Below are 20,504 nucleotides of genomic sequence, written 5' to 3'. Positions count from 1 at the left end.
TACGCTAATAAGGGCAGGGGAAACGGCGTTCGCTGCGAGGGGGAGTTCCGAATGGGGCGGGGATATGCTAATGAGGCCGTGCTAGCCCAGCGGCGCCACGCGCTCTCCGCTGGCGGGCCGTCTGTGGGAGGGGCCATGCTAATAAGAGCCAATCTTTTAACAGAAGGGGCGGAAACCTGTTCGGGGCACGGCTATGCAAATAAGGGCCCCTACGACAGAACTTCACGGGGCAGCATCCTCGAAGCCTTATTCTGGTAGGCGGGGCCCGCCGACTGGCGCGCGGCCGTATATAGCTCCGAGGAAGCCCTAGCGCTCCGAGGAAGGAGCAGGTCTTGAAGACAAGCTCCACCTCCGTCCTGGGATGCATCCAAGTTCTCGAGCCGGGCGTCTGGGTTAGAAGCTGGAGTCTCCGCCCGCTAAGGGACCCAGGCTTCCGGTTCTCGCTGTCCCAGCCAAGCGGAAGACAGACTGGGAGGGGAGATGGGGCCCTGGAGGGGGACAGCAGGGTAACGGGGCAGGGAGGAGCAGTGAGATCACTGCATTCCTAATCCATGAGCCAGCTCGCCCAAGTCGGGACGCCCGGGTTATGAAGGTCCTGGGGCCAGAATTTCTGTGTCTTTTAGGAGAAGGAAGCTGAGGGCCCAGACTCGTGGGTTCCTAGGAGAGAATGGGGCTGGAGACTTGCACTCCTGGGTCCTGGGGAGGAGGCTGTCTGAGGTTCGGTAAAGAGGGAGCCGGGGACCTGGACTTTTGGGTCCAGGGATTGGAGAGGCTGGGGACCCTGAATTCTATGTCCAAGGGCATTGGGGTGGTGGAGCCCAAACTCTTGTGTTCATGTAAATTGCGAGCTTGAGACGAGGAATAGTCTGAGGGAGGAGGGGCCTGACGGCCGGACTCTTGGATCCGAGGAAGGACTCAAAGACTCCTGAGTCCGGGGGAGGAGGAAAATGGGAGTGTGGGGACTCAAGAATCGGACTTCTCTGTGCTGGATGAGGAGTCTGTAGGGTCGGGCTCCTCGGTTCTAAATTTGGAGGGGGCTGGGAAAACTGGATTCTGAGAGTGTGGGCGGGACAACCTGCGTCCGGCCCTGCTCACCAGGCTGAACCACAGTCCCCTCTCCTCTGCTCTGCCCAGTGCCTCCTCACCTCACTTCCTGTTTCACCGCCCTTTCCGCGCGCGCGCAGGGCACTCTGGGGCCTCACCGCGGGCGCCTGCAGCCCCGCCCACTTCACCTCTCACCCCCTTGCTGTCCCGCGCGACGGAGGCGGCACGCGGACTACGCATCCCGGCGTGCGTCGCGACTGCCCCTCATGCGCCCCGCTGACTGCTGGGAAACCGAGTTCGGCCGCATTCCCGCGAGCCTTCACGGCACCGTACTCGGTACTTGAAGTCCCGGCAAGCTCGACGGCGGTAGCTCCGCCCCTCTCTTCCTCTGCTCCCGAGCCCCGCCCCAGCCCGCCCCGCCCCGCGCCGGGGCCGGAGCCGCAGCCCGAGCGGCGGGGTAAGATGGCGGCGGTGGTCCGGGCCGCGGGGCTCCGGCCTATCGGGGTGGGCGGGGCGGAGTCGGGTCGCCAGTTGTCTTTCTTTTGTGGTAACATTACGTAATAACTTCGTATAGCATACATTATACGAAGTTATACGACCCGAGCCCCGCCCCAGCCCGCCCCGCCCCGCGCCGGGGCCGGAGCCGCAGCCCGAGCGGCGGGGTAAGATGGCGGCGGTGGTCCGGGCCGCGGGGCTCCGGCCTATCGGGGTGGGCGGGGCGGAGTCGGGTCGCCAGTTGTCTCGTGTTCCTCTCCACATGCCACGGGGCCTGGAGGACCTAGTGGGGTGCTCTTGGGCCCGGTAACGACGGCGAAGCCTGGCGCCGAGCGGGGGGCCTTCTCAGGGCCCCGGGACGCGTCTGTGGGTGTCGGGGGGGCGTCTAGGGGCGTCCCCGAGAGGACTGGGGGTGTCCACAGGGCCTGGACCGAGCCTAGGGTCTGCCCTCCAATGTATAGCTGGCCTGAGTCGTGTCTGTAGGCATTATAGATCGTCTTTATGGGATGACCGGAGACTAGGGTCTTTAGAGGGTTCTGGGGCCATTTTGAGATCTTGAGATGTGTCCTAGGGGTGAAGGAGGTCTGCAAAAGCTGAGGAGTATCTGCAGAGCGATCTGTAGCGCCTGGGGTATGTCTGTGAGGGCTGAGAAGTGTCTACATGGGTTGGCCTGAGGATGCGGATGATCCACATAGATGTAGGACCATTTATTGGGCCTGGAAGAACTCTTCGGGGCTAGAAAGTCTTTTACGGCCACCTAGATGGGTGGGATGTGCCGACCAACGGAGAGAGGCAAGTACTGAGATGTACTGGAGAAGCGTGGATCAGTTACCAAGGTCTGAGGAATGTCTAGCCTGTGTGAAAAGAGGCTGGGGCAGTTAGAAGGACCTGGAACCATCTAGGTGGTTTTGAGTGTGACTGGAAGAATGCAGTCTCTATGCCTGGAGCAAATTTGAATGCCATTAGGGGCCAGATAAATATGTGGAGAATAATATAAAAGAGGTTGTTGGAAAATTTGTCCAGCTCAAATGTACTTGCCCTTCAGAAAGTAATTCAAATGAAAGTTTAAAAATCCTGCATTGCCCTGGGGATGGGGAGAGTTAGATTTAGGCCACATTAGTCTGGGAGAGTCTGTAGGGTCATCTAGACTCATCTAGATGTTTTTCAAACTCATTTGACCTTGATCCGCAGTAAGAAATACATTTTTCATTGAAACCAAGTACATACCAACGTATGTGTTTAACTGATACCCAAGACCCATGAACTGATATTTCCACTTACTACTTGTAATGTACTGTGAAGAATTTTCTATTATGTTCCATTTAATTTTCATAAGAAGCTATTTGTGAAGCACTAAACTGCTATCCGACCTTGTAGTTTGGGAAACACTGATTTAGAAGGACCAAGCAGTGTCTGCAAAGCCTAGGGCATGTCTAAATGAGCAAGGGAGCATCTTTGTACACTGCAGAGGGTTTGGGGATCTCTGAATCTGTAGTCAGCTCATGTTGATTAAGCTTCTGATATGACAGTCACTGTTCTAGGTAGCAAGTTCTTCCCTGGGAGGTGCTGGAGAGCAGCTCCAGGGCTGGGAACTGTCCACAGGAGTTGGAGGTATTGAGTACTGTGAAAGGGGCTGGGACATAGTAGACTATTAGGGCGGGGCATGTCTTGCGAGTTAGTGACCTGGCTGTCCCACCTGCCCTGTTCCCCCAACCCAGGCTTTTAGAGAGCTGGGAGGCTGAATATGGAAGCCTTGGCATAGCTTGAAAATTGGTGATAGGACGGAGACCAGAACTGAGGATTTTTGTTCACAGGTTTGCAGCAGGGGAAGTGGGGGAAATAGATGTAGGGGAGACCTGGGTTTTAAGGATTAATAATGTAATTACTATTCACCTGTATGGAGCACTTTGGATGTGCTCTGTGTATGGCAGAAGTCAGTCTTCTTTCAATTCTCACAGCCATTCTCTGACATGGATACTTCTATTTTACCCATTTACGGATAAGCACACCAAGTTGTGGGTTAGGGATTTTGAAGTTTTCTAGGAATTTTGAGGTTGGGTATTGTTTTCTGAGTAGCAGATTTGACAGTTGCGGGGAAGCTTACAGCTGAAATATTCATGTTTTATGAAGCCCTAATCAAGACGTCCGCCATTCTGAAGGATGATCTTTCAGCTGCTTGACTTGACTGGGCAATCAAATCAAAGAATTTCCATGACATCGCAAAGGCTTTGGCCATGCTTCCACAATGGGCAGATAGGAGATAGGCAAATGCCCCCTATGGAGTTTGGGGGACAGCATGCCTTTCTGAAGTTTAGCATTTTCATTTCAAAGGTGGCATACTGGGCTGTCTGATTAGCTCATTTGGTTAGAGTGTGGTGCTGATACACCCAAGGTCCAGGGTTTGATCCTTGTACCAGCCTGCTGCCAAAAAAAAAAAAAAAAATTCAGAAGTGGTATACTGGTTTTGCAGACCACCCAATAATGTGTTCATCTTATGTATATAAATAAAATGTTCTTGGTTCCTCACCATCGAGGACAATTGGTGCTGTAGGAAGCTGTGTGGTGTTTGAGGCATGGCATTGAACGCCAGCACAGTGGCATGTACCTCAGTTTGGGAAAGATGGGTTTATGGGACTGTGGAGCACTCTTTGAAATCACAATGCAACAACAACAAAAAAATCTCAGTGTTGGTTTCACATTCCATGAGGGCAGGGAACAAGGTCTTGACATTTGGACAGATTGTGGGGGATGCTGTGGGAACTGGGGAATGAGATGTTGAAATAGGAGACCAGTGAGGCCTTCCTTTGACAAAGAAGGAAGCTAAAATCCAGAAAAAGAAAGCCCCTGTCGTGTCTGCACTGGGCCTGGTACTTGGCAAAGGACAGGGTAGACTGGGAAGAGGTAAAGGAGAGGGGATGCTGAAGAGGATGCTGATTGAGGCAGTGTTGGAGGTTCTTGAGGTCTAGGTCCGTCCCCTGCCCCCCCCACCCCCAAGGCCCTCCACTCCAAACTCTTGCCCATCAACTACCAGGTGACCATGGAGGAAGAAGATGAGTCTCGAGGGAAGACAGAGGAGTCGGGCGAGGATCGGGGTGATGGTCCTTCAGACAGAGACCCCACACTTTCTCCTTCTGCCTTTATCCTGGTGAGGCCGCTGTACTCTTGAGCAGAGGGAGGGAGGATCTGGGAGTCCTGATTCCAGGGCCCTGACTCCTGGGCCCTAGCGGGAGGAGGCACCAGGGGCGTGGATTCTTGGTTCCTGTGAAGTACGTGAATCTGGTTGTAGGGGTGTCTGGAATGTTTCCCCCCCAGGCCCTCCACTCCAAACTCTTGCCCATCAACTACCAGGTGACCATGGAGGAAGAAGATGAGTCTCGAGGGAAGACAGAGGAGTCGGGCGAGGATCGGGGTGATGGTCCTTCAGACAGAGACCCCACACTTTCTCCTTCTGCCTTTATCCTGGTGAGGCCGCTGTACTCTTGAGCAGAGGGAGGGAGGATCTGGGAGTCCTGATTCCAGGGCCCTGACTCCTGGGCCCTAGCGGGAGGAGGCACCAGGGGCGTGGATTCTTGGTTCCTGTGAAGTACGTGAATCTGGTTGTAGGGGTGTCTGGAATGTTTGTCTCCCAGGGAGCAGAGGTTGCAGGCCATTTGTGTGAGTCCTCTGACTCTTGGTTCTTTCCACCCCCCTTCCCCCATCCCCTCTTCCCCCAGCGGGCCATTCAGCAGGCAGTGGGAAGCTCCCTGCAGGGGGATCTGCCGAATGATAAAGGTATGATGGGTTCCGGTTCCTTCTAGCCCTGACCCCTTCTCTGCATTCTTTATCCTAATATCACTCATATGAGTTTTTCCAAGGACTCCTGGGTGCCATCCTTGTGCTGGCATGAGGAGCTGAAGATGGGTTGGACCCTGTGGCTGCTTTTGAGGGATCCAGTCTGGTGGAGGGGAAACAAAGTCACAGAACAGAGGTAGCCCGAGGCACTGGGAGAGGGCAGGAGGCTCACCTGAGCTAACATGAAGGGAGACTGGGTCAGGGGAGGCTTCCTAGAGGAATGACAAGTGAACTGGGTGTCTAAGGATGTATTAGAATTTTCTGATTAGAAGAAACCCTGATAGCCAAGGGAACAACAGGCCCACGGCACAGGGACACATTATCGAGGGACTGAGTTATGGTTCATCAAGGCTGTTTTGCAGAGGGTGTGAATGGGGTGGGGGGAGGCAGGAGAGGTCTGTGGGGACCAGGTCAAGCAAGGCTCAAATGCCAAGCCGAGGTGTCCGGATTTCACCCTGATGGGAGGTAGAGTGGGTGTTGGCAGGCTGGCTGGTTAGCTCAGTTGGTTAGAGCATGGTGCTGATAATACCAAGGTCCAGGGTTCGATCTCTGTGCCGGCCAGCCACACACACACACACACACAAAAGTGGGCGTTGGGAAGTCCTGGGACCTAAGCTGGGAGGAAGTGTGTGGAGGCTGGGGGAGCAGGCAGGAGCATGGTTCCACTGGCAAGAGCTAGATCAGGGCCCACTTGCCTCTCCCTGACAAGGCCTCTGCGTTCAGTCCCCTGACTCCAGTCCCCCACGCAAATCTCTCTCTAGGGCTGGCTGGTTAGCTCAGTTGGTTTGAGTGTGGTGCTGCTAACACCAAGGTCCAGGGTTCGATCCCTGTGGCCAGCCACACACACAAAAAAGGACAAATCTCTCTCTCCAGATGGCTCTCGGTGTCATGGCCTTCGATGGAGGCGCTGCCGGAGCCCACGGTCAGAGACCCGTTCCCAGGAATCAGGGGGGACTGACACAGCTACTGTGAGTAAGACGGGGCTGGAGGAGGAAGGGATCAGGGCCTAAAACTGAGTCTGGGGGATGTGGGGGTTGAGGACCTGCACTCCTGGGTGTGAGAGCCAGGCCCTGGGGGCGAGGCCTTGAGTCCTAAAGGCAGTCAGGATAAAGGAATTAGTTGGATCCCCGAGTTTTCTTAGGGGTCTCAGGTGTCTGGGTTCCTGAGAGGGTAGGGACTGGAGAAAAAGGATTTTTGGGTTCTCACATGAGCAGGGACAGCGTCGAGCCCCTCCTGGTCTATTCCAGGTGTTGGACATGGCTGCAGACAGCTTCCTCGCAGGGCTGGTGGGCGTCCTGGATCCCCCGGACACCTGGGTTCCCAGTCGCCTGGACCTGCGGCCTGGCGAGTGAGTAGCCAAGTGGGAGAGGCCTCCGGCGTGAGAGCTGGAAGCACCCCCAAGGCTCACCCACCCCTTCTGCCTTGCAGAAGTGAGGACATGCTGGAGCTGGTGGCCGAGGTCCGAATAGGGGACAGGGATCCCATCCCTCTTCCGGTGCCCAGCCTGCTGCCCCGACTCAGGGCCTGGAGGACAGGCAAAACAGGTATGTGGGGCCAGGGCAGAGCTGGGCAGGTCACCTTGGAGTTGTGAGGGAGTCAGCTATTTTAGTAGTGATAGCAGTGGTGATCGTGTTATTTAGATAAAATTTTTTTTTTTTTTAAAGATGACTGGTAAGGGGATCTTAACCCTTGACTTGGTGTTGTCAGCACCACGCTCACCCAGTGAGCAAACCGGCCATCCCTATGTGGGATCCGAACCCGGGGCCTTGGTGTTATCAGCACCGCACTCTCCCGAGTGAGCCACAGGCCAGCCCTAGATAAAAATTTTTAACTTTTTTTTGTATTAGACTGCACTAGAGGCTGTGTGTACATATGGATGTACATAAAGTAAAAACCGATGCAATAGGGACCATGTAAGAGCAGTTAGCATGTGTGAGGCACTTGGTATCCAGTGCTCTAAGTGTTAGTGTCACTGCACTGATCTCCCCATTGGGGGACTCAGCATCTCTGTCTTCCAGAGGAGTAAACAGTCTGAGAGGGAAGTCACTTGCTCAGGGTCACACAGCCAGTTGATTAGTGGTGGGCCCAGGCCTTGATCCCCAGTGGCGTGTTTGAGTCTAAAGCCCAAGCTTTTGATTTCTGTGATATGCACTGCTCAAGTAGGAATCTGCTCCCCAACCCTACACGCAGGGGTAGCCCTGTGAGCAGTGTAGACCAGTGGTTCTCAAACATGAGCACACATCGGAGTCCCCAGAAGGACTTGTCAATATGCAGAGTGCTGGGCCCATGCCCAGGGTTGCTGATTCAGCAGATCTGGGGTGGGGTCTGGAAATTTACATTTTTAACAACACATGCTGCTGACCCCTGGGACCCTGATGAGGACCCTGGGTTTAGACTTCCCTTCTGTATGTAATACATACTTGGGGGAGTGGGGAAGAGAAAGGTGTAGTCAACTCAGCTATGGCATTGTCAGCTGTAAGCACAGGTTCTGTTGTAGAGTGTGTCTCACGCACCCCTCTGTGCCAGGTCACATTTACCTTGTTCCTTTTTTTCTTTTTCTTTTTCTTTCTTTTTTTAAAGAAAAAGATGACAAGTAAGGGGATCTTAACCCTTGACTTGGTGTTGTCAGCACCACGCTCTCCCAAGTGAGCCATGGGCCAGCCCTTTTTTTTCTTTTTTTTTAATAGCTGTGAGTTGATTTATCTTAGGCATAGGAGACATGGTGCCAAGGGCCCATGACGCTCTTAGAGGCCCACAAAAGTGTTTTAATTTATTTTTAAAATCAGAGGCTGTAGAGGATAAAAAAATGGACAGAACAGTGTTCTAATAAAACTTTATGTGCAAAAACAGGTGGTGTGCCATATTTGGTCCCTGGGCCTTAAGTAATACTAAAGATGTACCTGGAACCTAATAGTTGTTTTCAGGGGGACTCTAGAGTTATCTTTTATTTTCTTATTCCAGGTGGCTTTTTGTATTTTTCTTCAAAAGATATTAAAAATTTAGGGAAAAGAAAACTCACCAGTAATCCTATCCTTTACAAAAATTATGTAAAGAAGTGGATGTCTCATATTTCTGGACCACTCCAGTCTGTTCTGTGCTTAAGGTGGTGGTGGTAATAACAAGGGTAGTAAGAGCTCATGATCCCCAAGTCCTCACTGAATACCAGGTGCAGTCACTCATTTAATTGTCCTCTCAGCCCTGTGAGAAGAGTGGCACCATTGTTCCCTGCTTCATTTTCCTCTAGAGTCCTCAGAAGCTGACAGACTGTACACTTCACTTGATATCTGTCTCTCCCTTCTCAAATGTGAGCTCCTTGAAGGCAAAGATTTTGGTCTATTTTGCTCACCATTTTCTATTCCTAGTACCCCAAACAGAGCCTGGCACAAAGTAGGTGATTAATAAAAGTGTGTTGAATGAATGCGTGAACCCCCATTATGTAAATGAGGAAACTGGGGCAGGAGGTTGGGCCACTTGCCTGGGGTCAATGGTGAGGTCTGGAGCTGGGATCTGGATCAGGAGATGGCTCAGAAGCTGCCCTCTTAAGCCTGCAGCTTTCCCTGGCACTGTCCTTGTACTTGCCTAGGCAGGGTACTTGCAGCATGGTCGAGAGAGCAGCTTTTGCACTCAGATGTGTGCATCTGGGTCCTGTGACACACTTGGTCAGCTGTCTCCACTTGTGCAGCTTGTGGCACTGTAGTGCTTAGCACAGTGGGGTTTTAGGAGGGCAAGCAAGGTAATGTATGGAGCATGATGCCTAGCCCGCAGAAGGGCGCAACCACTTGTCTTTGCCACTTTTGGTCAGTGGTGTCCTGAGCAGATGTAGCCCTTTGGGTGGGGACTCATCATCATATCTTGGAGTAAGGCCTCGGGCTGTCTGGGCTTTACAGCTCTGCCACTTCTGGGTGGCTGGATTGGGGATTTTACCTTCTCAGCCTCACATTCTTCCTTCCACAAAATGGGATAAACACCTGCAAGAGGCACCAGGCGCAGCAGGCCAGAGTTTGCTTTGACCTTGGAGGTGGACTTAGGTTTGAACCCCACCTCTCTGCCCCAGCCTGTTTCTTTTGTGGTAACATTACCATCATCAGTCAGGGTGGTTCCTAGGCTTCAGGGCCAGCACATGTTGCCCAAGGTCAGGCCAGTGCTATGTCTCAGGATACATGAGTGCAGGCTTGGAAACACATTGGCTAGGTTTGCACCCTGACTTCTCCTCAATCTCTATGTGCCCTCGAGGAAGATACTGAAGCCCTCTGCCTCAGTTTTCTGCAGTGACTTATGGGTCAGGGTATCTATGGGGTGGAGTTGTTGGGTGCATCCTATGGATTGGCACACTAAAGCACTTGGAGTACTGCCTGGTAGTGCAGCGAGTGTCAGCAGGAGGGCCAGCAAGTTGGGGACCAGTGCTGAAGTGCTGGCTTGCCTGCTGGCTCCTTTGCTGGGGACAGGGCAGAGGGAGTATGTCCTTGACCACGTCTCTCTGTCTCCCCCATTCCTTTGCAGTTTCTCCACAGTCTCACTCTTCTCGACCCACCTGTGCCCGCCACCTCCTCACCTTGGGCACAGGAGATGGGGGCCCCGCCCCACCCCCTGCCCCCTCCTCTGCTTCCTCCTCACCTTCCCCTTCCCCCCCCTCATCCTCCCCTTCCCCTCCTCCACCCCCACCACCCCCTGCCCCCCCAGCCCCACCTGCACCCCGATTCGACATCTATGACCCCTTTCACCCCACGGATGAGGCCTATTCCCCACCACCTGCTCCAGAGCAAAAGTACGACCCCTTTGAGCCCACTGGTTCCAACCCCAGCTCATCAGCGGGAACCCCATCACCTGAGGAGGAAGAGGAGGAAGAGGAAGAAGAGGAGGAGGAGGAGGAAGGCCTGTCACAGAGCATCAGCCGCATCTCAGAGACCCTGGCAGGCATCTATGATGACAACAGCCTGAGCCAGGACTTCCCAGGTGATGAGAGCCCCTGTCCAGACCCTCAGCCCCCACAGCCCACTCCAGCTCCTGGAACACCGCACCAGGCAGACTCCACACGGGCTGATGGAGCTACCCGCCGGCGCGTCTTTGTGGTGGGGACCGAGGTGGAGGCCTGTCGAGAAGGCAAGGTCTCGGTGGAGGTGGTGACGGCCGGCGGAGCTGCTCTCCTGCCGTCCCTGCTGCCACCTGCCGACTCAGAGATCGAGGAGGGCGAGATTGTCCAGCCGGAGGAGGAGCCCAGGGTGGCGCTTTCTGTTTTCCGGGCCCGGGCCACCCGACCTCCTCCTGCGTCCTCGGCCACTCCTGTGGCCCAGCCCCTGCCCCAACCTCCTGCTCCCCGGGCCCCCGAGGGGGACGACTTCTTGTCTCTGCACGCGGAGTCCGATGGGGAAGGGGCCCTGCAGGTGGACTTAGGGGAGCCGACCCCCGTGCCACCCGCTGCCGCTGACACGCGCTGGGGTGGCCTGGACCTCCGCCGCAAGATCCTGACTCAGCGGCGGGAGCGCTACCGCCAGCGCTCACCCTCCCCAGCCACGGCCCCCGCCACTGCTGCTGCCTCTGCGGGCCAGTCCACCCGCAAGAAGTCCAGGCGGGAGCGCAAGCGGAGCGGCGGCGAGGCCAAGGAGGCCACCTCCTCCTCGTCCGGTGCCCAACCAGCCCCGCCGGCTCCGGCTTCCCCCTGGGACTCCAAGAAACACCGCTCCCGGGACCGCAAGCCAGGCTCCCATGCCTCCTCGTCCACCCGCCACCGCTCCCGGTCCCGCTCTGCCCGTCGCCGCTCGCACAGCACTGAACGCCGTCGCGGGGGCAGTCGCAGGTCGCGATCCCGGGAGAAGCGACGGAGGCGGCGGCGCTCTGCCTCTCCGCCCCCGGCCACCTCCTCGTCGTCATCCTCTAGGCGTGAGCGGCACCGTGGCAAACACCGGGACGGTGGCGGCAGCAAGAAGAAGAAGAAGCGGTCACGGTCCCGGGGAGAGAAGCGGTCTGGGGATGGAGGCGAGAAGAACCCCGCACCCACCCAGCAGCTCTCCGGCTCCACCATCTCAGGAGGCGAGAGAGACAGCCGCCGCCGCGGGGCTGTGCCGCCCTCCATCCAGGACCTCACGGACCACGATCTCTTCGCCATCAAGCGGACCATCACGGTGGGCCGGCTTGACAAGTCCGACCCCCGAGGACCCTCACCGGCCCCGACCTCTTCACCCAAACGTGAGGTCCTGTACGACTCAGAGGGACTGAGCGGTGAGGAGCGGGGTGGCAAGAGCAGTGAGAAGGACCGTCGCCGCTCTGGAGCTGCCTCCTCCTCTTCCTCCCGGGAGAAGGGGTCTCGTCGGAAGGCACTGGATGGGGGGGATCGGGATAGGGACAGAGATAGGGACAGGGATAGGTCATCCAAGAAGGCCCCGCCGCCGCTCCCGGTCCCGCTCTGCCCGTCGCCGCTCGCACAGCACTGAACGCCGTCGCGGGGGCAGTCGCAGGTCGCGATCCCGGGAGAAGCGACGGAGGCGGCGGCGCTCTGCCTCTCCGCCCCCGGCCACCTCCTCGTCGTCATCCTCTAGGCGTGAGCGGCACCGTGGCAAACACCGGGACGGTGGCGGCAGCAAGAAGAAGAAGAAGCGGTCACGGTCCCGGGGAGAGAAGCGGTCTGGGGATGGAGGCGAGAAGAACCCCGCACCCACCCAGCAGCTCTCCGGCTCCACCATCTCAGGAGGCGAGAGAGACAGCCGCCGCCGCGGGGCTGTGCCGCCCTCCATCCAGGACCTCACGGACCACGATCTCTTCGCCATCAAGCGGACCATCACGGTGGGCCGGCTTGACAAGTCCGACCCCCGAGGACCCTCACCGGCCCCGACCTCTTCACCCAAACGTGAGGTCCTGTACGACTCAGAGGGACTGAGCGGTGAGGAGCGGGGTGGCAAGAGCAGTGAGAAGGACCGTCGCCGCTCTGGAGCTGCCTCCTCCTCTTCCTCCCGGGAGAAGGGGTCTCGTCGGAAGGCACTGGATGGGGGGGATCGGGATAGGGACAGAGATAGGGACAGGGATAGGTCATCCAAGAAGGCTCGGTCCTCAAAGGAGACAGCACCTTCTTCAGGGCCCCCGCCAAAGCCACCCGTCAGCAGTGGCTCAGGCTCCTCGTCCTCATCGTCCTCCTGTTCCTCCCGGAAGGTGAAGTTGCAGTCAAAGGTGGCGGTGCTGATCCGAGAGGGTGTCAGCAGCACCACCCCCGCCAAGGATGCTGCATCTGCTAGCCTGGGCTCCATCGGTGTCAAATTCAGCCGGGACCGTGAGAGCCGCTCTCCTTTCCTCAAACCTGATGAACGGGCCCCCACTGAAGTGGCCAAAGCAGCTCCCGGCAGCACCAAGCCCAAAAAGACCAAGGTCAAGGCCAAGGCTGGGGCCAAGAAAGCCAAGGGGACCAAGGGAAAGACCAAGCCATCTAAGACCAAGAAAAAGATCCGCAGTGGAGGAAGCAGCGGGGGCAGTGGTGGCACCGTGTTGCTGAAGAAGTCTAAGGCAGATAGCTGTAGCCAGGCAGCAGGAGCCAAGGGGACTGAAGAGACTTCCTGGTCCGGGGAGGAGCGGGCAGCCAAGGCCCCTACCACCCCACCCCTCAAGGCAGCCCCTCCGCCCCCTGCACTCACTCCGGACTCACAGACTGTGGACAGCAGCTGCAAGACCCCTGAAGTCTCCTTCCTGCCCGAGGAGACCACTGAGGAGGCTGGGGTCCGAGGTGGGGCAGAAGAGGAGGAGGAAGAAGAGGAAGAGGAGGAGGAGGAAGAGGAGGAGGAGGAGCAGCAGCCTGCCACAACCACAGCCACCAGCACAGCTGCAGCTGCCCCAAGCACTGCCCCCAGTACAGGGTCTACAGCTGGCGACTCAGGGGCAGAGGATGGGCTGGCTGCCCGTGTTTCCCAGCTGCCCACGCTGCCCCCACCCATGCCCTGGAACCTGCCAGCTGGTGTGGACTGCACCACCAGTGGCGTCCTAGCCTGTGAGTGTCCTTTGGGATGTGGGAGGCTGGAGCAGATGAGAAAGGATCAGGGAGGATGGGGACTGATGGGCACAGACTTGGAGGCAGTGGTGNTTATGGGTCAGGGTATCTATGGGGTGGAGTTGTTGGGTGCATCCTATGGATTGGCACACTAAAGCACTTGGAGTACTGCCTGGTAGTGCAGCGAGTGTCAGCAGGAGGGCCAGCAAGTTGGGGACCAGTGCTGAAGTGCTGGCTTGCCTGCTGGCTCCTTTGCTGGGGACAGGGCAGAGGGAGTATGTCCTTGACCACGTCTCTCTGTCTCCCCCATTCCTTTGCAGTTTCTCCACAGTCTCACTCTTCTCGACCCACCTGTGCCCGCCACCTCCTCACCTTGGGCACAGGAGATGGGGGCCCCGCCCCACCCCCTGCCCCCTCCTCTGCTTCCTCCTCACCTTCCCCTTCCCCCTCCTCATCCTCCCCTTCCCCTCCTCCACCCCCACCACCCCCTGCCCCCCCAGCCCCACCTGCACCCCGATTCGACATCTATGACCCCTTTCACCCCACGGATGAGGCCTATTCCCCACCACCTGCTCCAGAGCAAAAGTACGACCCCTTTGAGCCCACTGGTTCCAACCCCAGCTCATCAGCGGGAACCCCATCACCTGAGGAGGAAGAGGAGGAAGAGGAAGAAGAGGAGGAGGAGGAGGAAGGCCTGTCACAGAGCATCAGCCGCATCTCAGAGACCCTGGCAGGCATCTATGATGACAACAGCCTGAGCCAGGACTTCCCAGGTGATGAGAGCCCCTGTCCAGACCCTCAGCCCCCACAGCCCACTCCAGCTCCTGGAACACCGCACCAGGCAGACTCCACACGGGCTGATGGAGCTACCCGCCGGCGCGTCTTTGTGGTGGGGACCGAGGTGGAGGCCTGTCGAGAAGGCAAGGTCTCGGTGGAGGTGGTGACGGCCGGCGGAGCTGCTCTCCTGCCGTCCCTGCTGCCACCTGCCGACTCAGAGATCGAGGAGGGCGAGATTGTCCAGCCGGAGGAGGAGCCCAGGGTGGCGCTTTCTGTTTTCCGGGCCCGGGCCACCCGACCTCCTCCTGCGTCCTCGGCCACTCCTGTGGCCCAGCCCCTGCCCCAACCTCCTGCTCCCCGGGCCCCCGAGGGGGACGACTTCTTGTCTCTGCACGCGGAGTCCGATGGGGAAGGGGCCCTGCAGGTGGACTTAGGGGAGCCGACCCCCGTGCCACCCGCTGCCGCTGACACGCGCTGGGGTGGCCTGGACCTCCGCCGCAAGATCCTGACTCAGCGACGGGAGCGCTACCGCCAGCGCTCACCCTCCCCAGCCACGGCCCCCGCCACTGCTGCTGCCTCTGCGGGCCAGTCCACCCGCAAGAAGTCCAGGCGGGAGCGCAAGCGGAGCGGCGGCGAGGCCAAGGAGGCCACCTCCTCCTCGTCCGGTGCCCAACCAGCCCCGCCGGCTCCGGCTTCCCCCTGGGACTCCAAGAAACACCGCTCCCGGGACCGCAAGCCAGGCTCCCATGCCTCCTCGTCCACCCGCCACCGCTCCCGGTCCCGCTCTGCCCGTCGCCGCTCGCACAGCACTGAACGCCGTCGCGGGGGCAGTCGCAGGTCGCGATCCCGGGAGAAGCGACGGAGGCGGCGGCGCTCTGCCTCTCCGCCCCCGGCCACCTCCTCGTCGTCATCCTCTAGGCGTGAGCGGCACCGTGGCAAACACCGGGACGGTGGCGGCAGCAAGAAGAAGAAGAAGCGGTCACGGTCCCGGGGAGAGAAGCGGTCTGGGGATGGAGGCGAGAAGAACCCCGCACCCACCCAGCAGCTCTCCGGCTCCACCATCTCAGGAGGCGAGAGAGACAGCCGCCGCCGCGGGGCTGTGCCGCCCTCCATCCAGGACCTCACGGACCACGATCTCTTCGCCATCAAGCGGACCATCACGGTGGGCCGGCTTGACAAGTCCGACCCCCGAGGACCCTCACCGGCCCCGACCTCTTCACCCAAACGTGAGGTCCTGTACGACTCAGAGGGACTGAGCGGTGAGGAGCGGGGTGGCAAGAGCAGTGAGAAGGACCGTCGCCGCTCTGGAGCTGCCTCCTCCTCTTCCTCCCGGGAGAAGGGGTCTCGTCGGAAGGCACTGGATGGGGGGGATCGGGATAGGGACAGAGATAGGGACAGGGATAGGTCATCCAAGAAGGCTCGGTCCTCAAAGGAGACAGCACCTTCTTCAGGGCCCCCGCCAAAGCCACCCGTCAGCAGTGGCTCAGGCTCCTCGTCCTCATCGTCCTCCTGTTCCTCCCGGAAGGTGAAGTTGCAGTCAAAGGTGGCGGTGCTGATCCGAGAGGGTGTCAGCAGCACCACCCCCGCCAAGGATGCTGCATCTGCTAGCCTGGGCTCCATCGGTGTCAAATTCAGCCGGGACCGTGAGAGCCGCTCTCCTTTCCTCAAACCTGATGAACGGGCCCCCACTGAAGTGGCCAAAGCAGCTCCCGGCAGCACCAAGCCCAAAAAGACCAAGGTCAAGGCCAAGGCTGGGGCCAAGAAAGCCAAGGGGACCAAGGGAAAGACCAAGCCATCTAAGACCAAGAAAAAGATCCGCAGTGGAGGAAGCAGCGGGGGCAGTGGTGGCACCGTGTTGCTGAAGAAGTCTAAGGCAGATAGCTGTAGCCAGGCAGCAGGAGCCAAGGGGACTGAAGAGACTTCCTGGTCCGGGGAGGAGCGGGCAGCCAAGGCCCCTACCACCCCACCCCTCAAGGCAGCCCCTCCGCCCCCTGCACTCACTCCGGACTCACAGACTGTGGACAGCAGCTGCAAGACCCCTGAAGTCTCCTTCCTGCCCGAGGAGACCACTGAGGAGGCTGGGGTCCGAGGTGGGGCAGAAGAGGAGGAGGAAGAAGAGGAAGAGGAGGAGGAGGAAGAGGAGGAGGAGGAGCAGCAGCCTGCCACAACCACAGCCACCAGCACAGCTGCAGCTGCCCCAAGCACTGCCCCCAGTACAGGGTCTACAGCTGGCGACTCAGGGGCAGAGGATGGGCTGGCTGCCCGTGTTTCCCAGCTGCCCACGCTGCCCCCACCCATGCCCTGGAACCTGCCAGCTGGTGTGGACTGCACCACCAGTGGCGTCCTAGCCTGTGAGTGTCCTTTGGGATGTGGGAGGCTGGAGCAGATGAGAAAGGATCAGGGAGGATGGGGACTGATGGGCACAGACTTGGAGGCAGTGGTGATGCCCCAAAAGGGGTAGGTATATAGTGATATGGACTGGGAGGGCTGGGGGCGGGTGAGGGTCAATCAGGTATCTGGGCATGCTGGGGGAGAGCAGGGCAGATAGGAGTAGGTGGTAGCCAGCACAGAGTGGAGGAGTGGGATGGGTTCTGGGGTCCACCTAGAGCTAGATTAGGATGGATTGGTGGAGGGACCAGGAGGAATGGCTCGAGCAGGGCACTGTGTCCCTCAGGGGATGGCAGTAGCCTCTGCCAGACCACAGAGGTAGGGGAGAGAATTTGGAACTGGCAGTGGGAGGTCAGGAGACAGAATCTCATTCCTACCACCATCTTGTCACTAGTGACCCTGGGATTCCTCCCCCACCCCACCCCCATACACACACATACACACCTTGAGTTCCAAGAACATTCAGGTGTGGAGTGGTTCTCCTAATGGCCAAGAGGCCCCCTTTTTCCAGGTTCTAAGCGTGATGCCTTGCGGCCTGTCCTCTGGCCCAGGGTGGGGGGATTGGTAGCAGGTGGCTAGGTGAGGTTCCCTGTCTCCTCTCCTGTCATCTCCTCCCCATCTCCATGTCATCATCTCTATCTCCTGCAGTGACTGCACTTCTCTTCAAGATGGAAGAAGCCAACCTGGCGAGCCGAGCAAAGGCTCAGGAGCTGATCCAAGCCACCAACCAGGTGGGCTTCCCTGGGGAAGAGTCCCCACAGCCCCTTCTTTTGTTTATTGCCTCGGGTTAGGAGAGGAACTACAACTCCCAGCAGGCCTTGGGGCAAGGTATCAGCCAGAAGAGGAGCCTGTGGTCCTGGGATTGTTGGGAAATTGGGGCAGGAATACTGGGGGTGCATGTTCCCTCTTTTCCTCCATCTCTGTTTGCTTATCCACCCTCCACCTCCTTTCCACAGATCCTCAGCCACAGGAAGCCGCCCTCAAGTCTGGGGGTAACCCCAGCTCCTGTGCCCACCTCTCTGGGTCTGCCCCCTGGCCCCTCTAGCTACTTGCTTCCTGGCAGCCTCCCCCTGGGGGGCTGTGGCTCTACCCCTCCCACCCCAACTGGGCTGGCTGCCACATCTGACAAGAGAGAGGGCAGTAGCAGCTCCGAGGGACGTGGGGACACAGACAAGGTGAGCTGGCCTTGGGAAAGCCCTTACACACCTTGTGTACCATGCCAGAGAGAGAGCTGGAGATCCCCATAAAATTCCCCATATGACCAAAAGGAAGAATTTTCTCACGTAAGGGGAGAGTGGGGTGGCAGGAGAATCTCCATGTGAGAAACAGAGGGCGGGCCATAGCTTAGCCAGTCAGCTGTCCATGGCATGTGCAGCCGCTGATCCTGGAGCTCTTACTCTGCCCTTTGTCCTCTGTTGCCACATCTGAGATGGGTGTTGGGAAATAGCCCCTTTCTTTTAGCTGCATCTCTTTAGAAACCTGCTTTCTGTTGGGCTAGGAAAGCCTGAGGAGCCCCTCCAGGGTGGCCTGTGGCTCTCCTGGCAGTAGAGCTTTCCTGATGGCTCAGTAGCTCAGCAGTTTGCATTCGTGTCATCATGGTGTTGGAGATGTTACGTCTGGAGAATGTCAGCCATATTGCTCTGCCCCTCCCAGGACTCAGTTTACCTGCTCCCATCTCCCCTTGGCCCTGGGGCATAGGGGGCAGCTGCCTGGCTGGGGAGGGTGACCTCCCTCAGAATGGTGCACAGAGTGACCATCCCTGTTCCTGGCAGAGGGCCTGCTCTTCTCTGGTCTCCTGCTAGAGATTTCTCATTTGTTTGCTTTTGTGAAGATTTCGCTTAAGGCTGTTTTAACCCTGCAGGCTGGCCCCAGGCAGAAAGCTACTTCCCTAGGAGCCCGAACTTTCTACCTGGCTCCCTGGTCTGTCCCTTCCTTTTTGTCCCCATGGCTATCACCCTCAGAACAATCACAGCTCCTTTAATTGAGTCCTTGCTCTGTGCCTGGCCTGTGCTTTGTCCTCCATGTGCATCACCTTAGTCCTCCCCATAGGTATTGTCCCCATTCTACACATGAGCCACAAAGAGGTTCAGTAGCCAGTCTACGGGTCTGAGGTGTCAGAGCTGTGGAGTGCTAGACCGGGATTCCAGTGCAAATGCACCATCTTCACAACCTGAACTTGGAACCTGACCGTGCCTCTGGGCTCAGCTAACAACCCCCCACCACACCTGCCACTACTGTGCTTCTAAAGCCAGAGTCCCTGCTCTCCACAAGTGCCCCTCAGCCCACTTGGGAGTCAGAGCAGTGTCATAAAACCCCAAACTGGGTCTTAACACTGCCCCGCTAAAAAGCCCTTGACAGTTTCCTGCTGCAATCGGAATAAATCCTATAAAGTCTGATTAAAAACAATTGTAATTGCCTGGCTAACGTCTCCCCACCAGACCGTGAACTTTGTGAGGGCAGGGGACATGTGTCCTGGCCATGGCCAGGCCTGGCACAGCTCAGGGTTTAGCCTAGAGGAGATGCTTAGTGACATTCAGAGGCCCAGACCTGGCCTGTGGTCTTAGGCAGCTGCAGCAAGGGAAGCATAGGGCAGACCTTCCACAGGCAGGACTTCCACCTCCAGGAAGAGCTGGATGGTCAAGAAGGCTAAGCTGGTGGGCAGAGGTGAGAGGAGGCTGGGGCTTCCACTGACACTCATCAGGCCCTTGCTGTCCCTTCTTGCAATGCTGTCACCACCCCAGTATCTGAAGAAGCTGCACACGCAGGAGCGGGCAGTGGAGGAGGTGAAGCTGGCCATCAAGCCGTACTATCAGAAGAAAGACATCACCAAGGAAGAGTACAAGGACATCTTGAGGAAGGCCGTCCACAAGGTGGGGCACAGAGGGGGAGGGAGAGATGGGGACACACAAAGGTGGGTAGAGGATGAGATGGAGAGAGACGTGCAGTCATATGCAGATAGGGAGACAGGGATGGGAGGGTCACCTGGGAGGCAGCAGGGTGACTGGATTTCCTCAAGGCCACTTGGGCCTGTTCTTCTGGCACTGGAGAGCCTGTTGTCAAGGGGAACAAGTGGGGACCTTGGCCTGATTGTTGGGGGAGTGGCTCCCATCTGGTCCCAAACTGTTCTCAGCAGTCAAGTGGAGGGGACCCCAGGGGGCTGGCAGTGACTCCAGCTGCCTGCCCCACCCCATTCCCCAGATCTGCCACAGCAAAAGCGGGGAGATCAACCCGGTGAAGGTGAGCAACCTGGTGCGGGCCTACGTCCAGCGCTACCGCTACTTTCGCAAGCATGGCCGTAAGCCGGGGGACCCCCCAGGTCCCCCACGGCCACCCAAGGAGCCAGGGCCCCCCGACAAGGGTGGTCCGGGCCTGCCCCTGCCCCCTCTCTGAGACTCCTGGCCAACTCTTCCCCACCTCACCTCTTTGAAATTCTGGACATATTTATGGCTCCGCCTCCCCACGTCCCTCCCCTGTCAGTGGGAAGATTGGGGGAGGGTTGCTGCGGGGAAGAGGAGAGCCCCCTACCCTGCCCAGCCCCATGCCCATCTCCCTTGTACCCAAGCCTGTCCCTGTTGCCCCTCTGCTCTGTTCATGCTCCTCCCCCCAATTTCATTAAAGATTTCATGAAATGTTGTCCCCAAGCCCATTATTTTAGCTCTTTTCAGAGACAGATTTGGGAAGGGGTTGGGGAGGGGCACCCAGGAGGCCTGGGCTAAGCCTGAGGGTGGGAAGCAGGGAAACCAGACTGTGATTTGGGACAAGTGCATTGCCCTCTCTGGGCTTGTTTCCTTATGTGGAAAGTAGACATTGTGAGGATTAAGATGTAGGCAGGTGAAGCACTTAGAGCACCACCTTCAGATAGTAAGCTGTTGCTAGAAAGTGGTGGTGACAGGGAGGTAGGGGTCCTAGGCCTCACCTGATCAATGTCTTCCAAGCTCAGAGCACCTGGTTGCTATTTGTCTACCTTGGAATTGCCCATTGAGTTGGATTCTTTTCAGCAGTC

The 20,504-nt window shown here is 57.9% G+C and overlaps 1 protein-coding gene across 3 annotated transcripts; it reads left to right on the top strand.

Annotated features, from left to right (window-relative positions):
* Window positions 1–1,669: 1,669 nt before the first annotated feature.
* On the top strand, window positions 1,670–20,142 carry SCAF1 (SR-related CTD-associated factor 1). 3 transcript variants are annotated; one of them, XM_008575394.1, is made up of 12 exons: window positions 1,670–1,706; window positions 4,571–4,684; window positions 5,253–5,310; window positions 6,244–6,338; window positions 6,618–6,718; window positions 6,799–6,914; window positions 9,871–11,731; window positions 12,390–13,336; window positions 17,150–17,232; window positions 17,458–17,676; window positions 19,243–19,371; window positions 19,700–20,142. In XM_008575394.1, the coding sequence occupies exons 2-12, from the start codon at window positions 4,577–4,579 to the stop codon at window positions 19,889–19,891; spliced, it is 3,909 nt and encodes a 1,302-aa protein (XP_008573616.1). In that variant the 5' UTR covers window positions 1,670–1,706; window positions 4,571–4,576; the 3' UTR covers window positions 19,892–20,142. The 3 variants fall into 3 exon arrangements, with proteins under 3 accessions (XP_008573616.1, XP_008573614.1, XP_008573615.1); XM_008575392.1 differs by lacking the exons at window positions 1,670–1,706; window positions 4,571–4,684 and adding an exon at window positions 4,894–5,001; XM_008575393.1 differs by lacking the exons at window positions 1,670–1,706; window positions 4,571–4,684 and adding an exon at window positions 4,894–5,001 and having other exon boundaries at window positions 9,871–11,744; window positions 12,403–13,336.
* The last annotated feature ends 362 nt before the right edge of the window (window positions 20,143–20,504 follow it).

This window comes from Galeopterus variegatus, unplaced genomic scaffold (genome assembly GCF_000696425.1).
Source record: "Galeopterus variegatus unplaced genomic scaffold, G_variegatus-3.0.2 Scaffold1180, whole genome shotgun sequence".
Classification (NCBI taxonomy): domain Eukaryota; kingdom Metazoa; phylum Chordata; class Mammalia; order Dermoptera; family Cynocephalidae; genus Galeopterus; species Galeopterus variegatus.
Note: the sequence above shows the minus strand (reverse complement) of the source record. Positions and strands in the feature narration are given on the sequence as shown.

Excerpts from the sequence above, each read along its gene's own strand:
- SCAF1 (XM_008575394.1), top strand. The coding sequence starts at position 4,577 with ATGGAGGAAGAAGATGAGTCTCGAGGGAAGACAGAGGAGTCGGGCGAG. Across the intron at positions 13,337-17,149 it reads CACCAGTGGCGTCCTAGCCT|TGACTGCACTTCTCTTCAAG; the intron begins GTGAGTGTCCTT and ends TATCTCCTGCAG. Across the intron at positions 17,233-17,457 it reads TGATCCAAGCCACCAACCAG|ATCCTCAGCCACAGGAAGCC; the intron begins GTGGGCTTCCCT and ends TCCTTTCCACAG.